This window comes from Meleagris gallopavo, chromosome 13, assembly GCF_000146605.3.
Source record: "Meleagris gallopavo isolate NT-WF06-2002-E0010 breed Aviagen turkey brand Nicholas breeding stock chromosome 13, Turkey_5.1, whole genome shotgun sequence".
Lineage (NCBI taxonomy): Eukaryota > Metazoa > Chordata > Aves > Galliformes > Phasianidae > Meleagris > Meleagris gallopavo.
This window is the reverse complement of record NC_015023.2, coordinates 10,688,810-10,695,426: the sequence shown is the minus strand read 5'-3', so window position 1 is coordinate 10,695,426 and position 6,617 is coordinate 10,688,810. Positions and strand designations below refer to the sequence as shown.

Here is a 6,617-nt window from a genome sequence, read left to right as displayed (position 1 = left end):
AGGAATGGGGAGAAAGGGAGGCCCAAGGGGGGTGCTTGGAATGAGGCTGCCTGGGGGTCTGAACAAACTGCAGGCTCACAGAAGGGCAGTGGAGATGCTCCTGCTGCTGCATGCCATCTTGAGAAGTGGCACAAGGTCACTCGTGCTGTGCCATCCCCTGCCTGGAATGGCCACCAAGGCTGCAGCCACTGCCTCTCCAACCACACAGTGCCAGAGGCTGTGTGCCTGCCAAACTGTGTGCCAGGCTGCCCTGTGCATTGAGAACTCCATGGGGAAGGGAGTTCATAGGGTCATTCTTTGGATGTTCTGCTTTTTCTCTTCTCTTTTTAAAAAGGAAAATCCTTCTGAGTCAAGAAAAGGGTGAAAAATAACCCCCCTGCTCAGCGCAGTTCTCGTGGCAAAATCCCATGCCAGTGTTGGCACAAGGAGGCAGATTGCAGCCACACACTGCCAGCCAACTGCTTGCAAACAACCCCAGCCAGGCGGATGGTGCCATCCCCACCTCCCTAGGTGATGCCCCTGTGCAACTCTCTGTGCACCTCTGATGCAAGGAGAAGCTGCCCACCAGCTCATTATAGCCCAGGCAAGGTTGTCTGCTGTGGGTCAGACGCCCTGCAACAGCAGAGGATGAATTAACTGCAAAAAACACAGGGCAAGCTGCAGGGGAGCAAGAGTTGGTAGTTTCCATCCCACTGGAACAGAACAGCAGCAGTATGGAGCTGCAATCCAGAGGCTGTTGCAACCCCTACCCCCTCCATCAGCAGAGCCCCTAAGCAGGGCAAAACCTGAACCTCACCTCAGCTGTGATGGGGGGATTTCAGAACCCCTTTTGGTTTCTTCTGGACTGAGCGTGGCAGCCCATGCACCCTCAGTGCTCCTACGCGGTGAGACACCTAGAGACTGCAAAGTGCCCCGGCCTCCAAGGGCAGCTGTCACCTTACCGAGCACCACGGGTGGCGTCCTGTTGGTCGGGGGTGCCTCTGGGGTGGTGGTGGGTGGGAAGAGGACGTTGAAGAGCCAGAACTGGGACGTGGGCTGCAGGATCAGCAGCAGCAGCGTCAGCAGCGTGAGCCCAGCGTCCGTCCTCCCCATGGCCAGTGTGGCTGGGCTCCCTCCAGCAAACGGAGCAAACGGGCTTTTATATCTTAGGCAGGTCCAGGAGCCCGGGCTGCAGGGGAGGGGAGAGCTGCAAGGGGCTGGCCGGGATGGGGAGGAGGGACTGGGAGGGACAAAGGCCCGGCCTTGCAAATGTGCCATCCCCTGTGAACGCTGCGGTGGCTGGAGACACTTTGTACCCTCAGAGATCTGCCCACGGGTGGCTAAAGCCATCGATGTCCCTGAGCTGCGCGTGGTCAGTGACCACAGCATGCCTCTAGCAGGTGACACCGGTGGGGGACACACCAGGCTCACTACAAGACAAGACTGTGCCTTGAGTTGGAACTGAGGTTGCTGCATCCACAGCGCAGAGAACTGACCCTGGTACGCTCACTGCCGGCCCTCTCCTTGGGTTGTGTTCTCCCCGTGTTCCCAACACCTCAGGGCAGGGCTGCAGCTCTGAGTTCAGTCCGGGTGAGCACAGCACACCCCATGTTGCCCCTCTGGTGGTGGCAATGTGGGGTCCTCAATGGGCCATCTTGAGCATCTCCCCAAAGCCCAAATGTGAGCCTGGATAGCTCAGTTGGGAGAGCATCAGACTTTTAATCTGAGGGTCCAGGGTTCAAGCCCCTGTTCAGGCGAAGCTTTTATCCTTTAAGTGTGAGCGAGGGGAGCTTGAGCAACGCTACCCTGCAGAATGCAGCGTGTAGCCTGTCCCAGGCTCTGGCTCCTGACTATTTTCCCTCTCGTGCACTCTCGAAGAGGAAGAGCTCATGGGCAGAGACTGACAAGCCTCCTGCTGCCCCCTATCTGCATCTCTACAGCTGCTCACAAATTAGTTGTCTTCGCTTCAAAATTGTCCCGAAACAGCACTTCTCTGCAGGACCTGTTCACTTCCCATCCTTAGCCAGAATGGAGCTCAGCATACCATAAACACCCCAAGAGTCTGACTGGAAAAGGTTTGGCTCCTTGTACACGTGTCCGTGGGTCGGAACTGGGGGGACTCCCGCACCATGACAGAGTTAAAGGCTGGAGAACAACTGAGGGAACTGATGGAGCTGAGGTCCTGAACCTATTGGGGCAGCCCAAGGTGAGAGCAGGGAGTTGGACATCTGGTAACTTAGGCTGTGTCCCTGCCTGTGCGGGTCTCATTCTCCCCTGGGGCAATCTTATCTGTTTGCATTGACCTCAGCCACTGGGACTTTCCCTCATTATTATCTTATTTGATCTTCCTTCTGGGATGTCCTTGTTCCTCACTGTCCCCTCCTGGGGTGACTTTGTCTCTGGGAACCACCTGAGGGCTGTCCATCCAGCAGTGACCCTATCCATCAGATTGTCCCATGGGTTGGCATGGACAAGTCCTGAATTTGAGACAAAGCATTGTCTTCACCTCTTCCTTCCTCATTCTCCACCCTTCTCAGTCCTTCTCCTTCACCCCTCAGGAAGGTTTGGTTTTCAACCTGAACATACATTAGTTATTATTCTTCATTGTTCTTCAGATGAGCTTAATAGACTTGTTCCCAAAACTGACTTTCTGGAGAGGGGGAGAAAAGAGGGATGATGAAATTGTCTTTTTCCCTTTCTGTGTCTCAGCTGTGCACAAGTGGGATAGGTCAGCCTCTTTTCCCAGGTAACAGGGATAGGACAAGAAGTAATGGCCTTCACTTGCACCAGGGGAGGTTCAGGTTGGATATTCCTAAGGCAAATGACCCATTTTGCTCTCAATTTCTATATCCAGCTGCTTCCCTTCCGACAGTATGATCTCAGACCAGAAGGAAGAACCTGGGCAGCAACCCACCATGGTAATCCATCCCCTCCCACAGCCATGGCACAGCTCTTGGGCCCAGGGCAGAACCACTTGTCCACGTTCTACTCCTCATTCTGTTTTCTTTCTAAAGTGGATAAGGGATGAAGAAAAATATCAGCCCGCAGCAAAAAGCCTCCCTCTTCCCTTCCCATGCACTTGTGGCTCCTTCACCAGCTGAGCCCTGAGTGAATCCCCCGAGGGACTTGTGAGACACCTTTAACTTCTTTTCTGAAAGCTGCTGCCCACAGTGAGCTCTGCACAGCTGTCAGAAGAGGGCACTAAGACAAAGGAAACTCTGTGTTTCAATGGGCTGAAGGCTTGTAAAGAGTAAAAAGCACTTCCCCGAAGTGGAGACCCTCTGGTGCAGCGCAGAGCTCTCCATGTGCCTTCTGGGATGTGGGAAAAAGGCTGATGGAAGGGGTCTGCAAAGGCATTGGCAGAAGATGTCTGTGCTAGCATGAGATCCTATCTGACAATTAGACCTGTGAGCAAGAAACATCCTTGTAAAGCACGACCAGATTCTTTGAAGTGCAAAGGGGCACTAAATAGCCAGAGACATCCTGAGGTAGCCTCAATAAAGGGAAGAACAAAGCACTACTGGTCATCTGGAGAGGTGAAGAAACGGACTGGAAAAGGGAAAGACAGCTTTAGAAAGCAGGAACTGGTAGCTGCTATTTGCTGTTCCAATTAAAGGAACAGAAAAATGAACAGGAAAAATGAAAAATGGTCAGAGAGAATAGAAAATGTCCACTGGCTGTCCCAAGGGAAAAAGAGAAATTAGTAACAGCTATTGTCTGCTCCCAGTGGTGGTGTCATACACCACTGATGTCTGCAATACAAAAACAACTTGCTTTCTTCCCAAAATGCAGCCCCTCTCTCCAAGGAATCCCTATGCACAAATGTTTCTACAAGATCTTCTGACAGGATATGAATCCCTCATTGGGTAAGAGGCAGCCTGACTCTGGATCCTGTGATGTGGGTCACCCTTGGTGTGGGACTTTATCCAGCATTCAAGAAATCCAATGGAAAACGGAAGAGAGTCCTTGAAGGTCTGTGTGTGAACATGACAAATCTGGGTAATATTATGATGAATCAAAAATGATTCAAATTCGGCTGTATTTGCAAGTAGGATTTGTTGTTTAACTTTCCTCATTTTCCAAAAGGAGGGCTGTTCTGCTGTCATCATAGGAGAAAGTTGGAAGTGAGTGATGTTTCTCAACCCTGGGGAGGTAAACTGATGTTACATATAACACAGCCTCTCTTTTCATGGCTCACCTGATATGGCACTCGTATCCCTGCTGACAACCCTTCAGGGCAGGTGGGAAAATAGGGACTACGTATAACTGAGGCATTTTGCCCTCTGTGCACAAAACTGTACCAGGATGGCAGCCAAGCCCCTACTCAAAGATTGACCATTCCATCCAACGTGCAAAATAACTGAGATATTCTCTCAAAGCATTGGTGAAGACTGTGAAAATTGTACTTAAAACAAGAGCAAGAAGGCGGCTCACATACTGCACATACACTGCAATCATTGTTTACAGTCACAAGTTCACTAGGACACTGCCACAACTCAATGTAGCAACAAAGAGATCACTGTTAAAATCCAAGGCTTGGCCAGCACCTCACCAGGCCATAACTTTCCCTTCCCAGTTCAGGAAGGTCCCGCTGTCCTTCTCGGAGAGGTTGGAGAGCACCTTCAGCATCCCTCCTACGCTCTCATCCACTGTCACTCGGGACTGCAGGGGCAGAAGGAGAAAAATGGCTGTGTGTGCCCAAGGGCCCAGCCTATCCGGGAGCCTTCAATACACAGGGAGCTCCACATTCCCACTATAAGGGATTCTTCCAAACCTTGGCCAGAAACTCTCTTACCTTATCTTCTAATGTGCCTCCCATGTCTGTTTTGACCCAGCCGGGATGGAGAGCAACGCAGAGGATGCCGTGTTCCCGGTACCCCATGGACTGGCACCTGGTGAGCATGTTCAGAGCAGCCTGTGGGAGAGAGCACAGGGATCAGGTGGGGATGAAAAGGTGCAGCACAGGGACCCCACAGTGGTCTTCCCATGCAGATGCCCAGTCCCGAAAAGGATCTGTATTGACATGGCCCCTTGTGGCTGAGCCTGGGACCAGGCATGGGAGTGTGCTATGAGGGGGAACCAGTGACTGACAGTACCTTGCTGCAACGATATGAGAGCGCTTGTCCGTACTGCCACAGATAGAGGTCCTGAATGGATCCAGCAGTGCTGGACATGTTGATGATGGCTGCCTTGCTGCAGCTCAACCCTGAGCCTGGGTTCCCCTGGGCTGCCTTCTTCAGAAGGGGCAGGAACGCCTGTGGAGAGGGGAGAAGTGAAGTTCTGGATGATGGCAAGGTGAGCATGAGCCAGCAGATGGCCTGGGGCCAAAAGGGCTGACCCTGTCCTGGGATGCCTCAGGCACAGCCCTGCTGATGGGCGAGGGAAGAACTCACCTCGAGCACTGGGTTGGGTGCCACAATGTAAGAAGGTCATAAAACTACAACTGAGCATCCAAAGGAGGGCTGTGGGATGGGGAGGGGTCTGAGGGCACTGTGCGAGGAGAGCTGAGGGAACTGGGTCTGCTCAGCACAGAGCAGAGGAGGCCGAGGGGAGGTCTCATGGCAGCTGCAGCCCCTCATGGCCTACAGCCCCTCATGACCTATGGCATACAACTCCTCACTGGGAGCAGAGGGGCAGAGCTCTTGGGACAGCAACAGGGCCGAAGGAAACAGCATGGAGCTGTGCCAGGGGAAGGTCAGGTAGGGATAGGGAAAGGTTCTGCACCAGAGGATGGTGGGCACGGCTCAGCTCTCCAGGGCAGTGGGCATGGCCCTGAGCTGCTGGAGCTCTGGGAGTGTTGGGGCACAGCTATCGGCCATAGGGTTTGATTTTCAGGTGGGGCTGTGTGGAGCCAGGAGTTTGAGCTGATGATTCCCACAGGTCTCTTCAAATATGGGATTCCTATAATTCTATAATTCCTTCCACAGCAGCAGTGTTGGCACCAGCCCCACTGGCAGCTGCCTTCCTCTTCCTCCTGCTCCGCATTCTAGCTCCTCAGCACCAGTCCCTGATCCACAACTTCTCAGAGCAGCTCAGGAGCACCAGGCCTGACATCAGCACAAGAGCAGAGCAGGGCTCTGTCCCACCAGCCCCTTTCTTTTTCCACTGGGGAAATGCAGAGACACAGGGCAGAATGTTCCCAGAACTGTGGGTGAGCACATTACCTGGCTGAGCAGCAGAGGTGCAACGGTGTTGGTAGTGAACACATGGAGCATGTCGTCTAGTGTCTCGGTGTCAAGCGAGTTGTTATTTCCTACACCAGCATTGTTGATGAGGAGGTTCAGCCCCGAGCCCTTGAGGCGCTCCCCGACGCTGGCTGCGGCCGCCTTGATGCTGGCGGGATCGGTGACTTCTGCAGAGGCGAGGTGGGGAGGTGAGAGCCCGCTGCCCTCGGTGTCTGCCAGCAGGCACGGTTCTGGGACAGAGCCCTGCACCAGGGATGTGGGAGGACGCAGTGCTGGCAGAACGGGGAGCCCAGGGAGGCACCTTGTGCTACAGCTGTGTCACCTACCGAGCGGGACGATGACCAGGTTGGGGTGCTTGGAGGCCAATTTCTGCAGCTCCTGTAGAAGACAGCGGGTGTGAGCTCCACTTATCCACTCTGATCTGCTCAGCCAACAGCAGCCCTTTGCCTCCAG

At 53.7% G+C, this 6,617-nt stretch overlaps 2 protein-coding genes and 1 non-coding gene across 3 annotated transcripts in view; 1 reads left to right on the top strand and 2 right to left on the bottom strand.

The window, feature by feature from the left end:
- LOC100538901 (C-factor-like) overlaps positions 1-6,277 on the bottom strand; it is a 6,652-nt gene extending 375 nt beyond the window's left edge. Inside the window, exons 1-3 of the mRNA XM_019619660.2 lie at positions 6,144-6,277; positions 5,076-5,234; positions 4,775-4,894 (exon numbers count right to left, since the gene is read on the bottom strand). Of these exons, the coding sequence (XP_019475205.1) occupies positions 4,775-4,894; positions 5,076-5,234; positions 6,144-6,194 (330 nt within the window). The 5' untranslated portion in view covers positions 6,195-6,277. The remainder of the gene's footprint in view (positions 1-4,774; positions 4,895-5,075; positions 5,235-6,143) is intronic.
- LOC109369696 (C-factor-like) overlaps positions 1-6,611 on the bottom strand; it is a 10,651-nt gene extending 4,040 nt beyond the window's left edge. The window contains exons 1-2 of the mRNA XM_019619658.2: positions 6,491-6,611; positions 6,239-6,331 (exon numbers count right to left, since the gene is read on the bottom strand). The gene's annotated coding sequence lies outside the window, so the exon portion shown is untranslated. The remainder of the gene's footprint in view (positions 1-6,238; positions 6,332-6,490) is intronic.
- On the top strand, positions 1,664-1,736 carry TRNAK-UUU. Its single transcript has one exon. It is a non-coding gene; the product is annotated as a tRNA-Lys (tRNA).
- Positions 6,612-6,617: the final 6 nt, after the last annotated feature.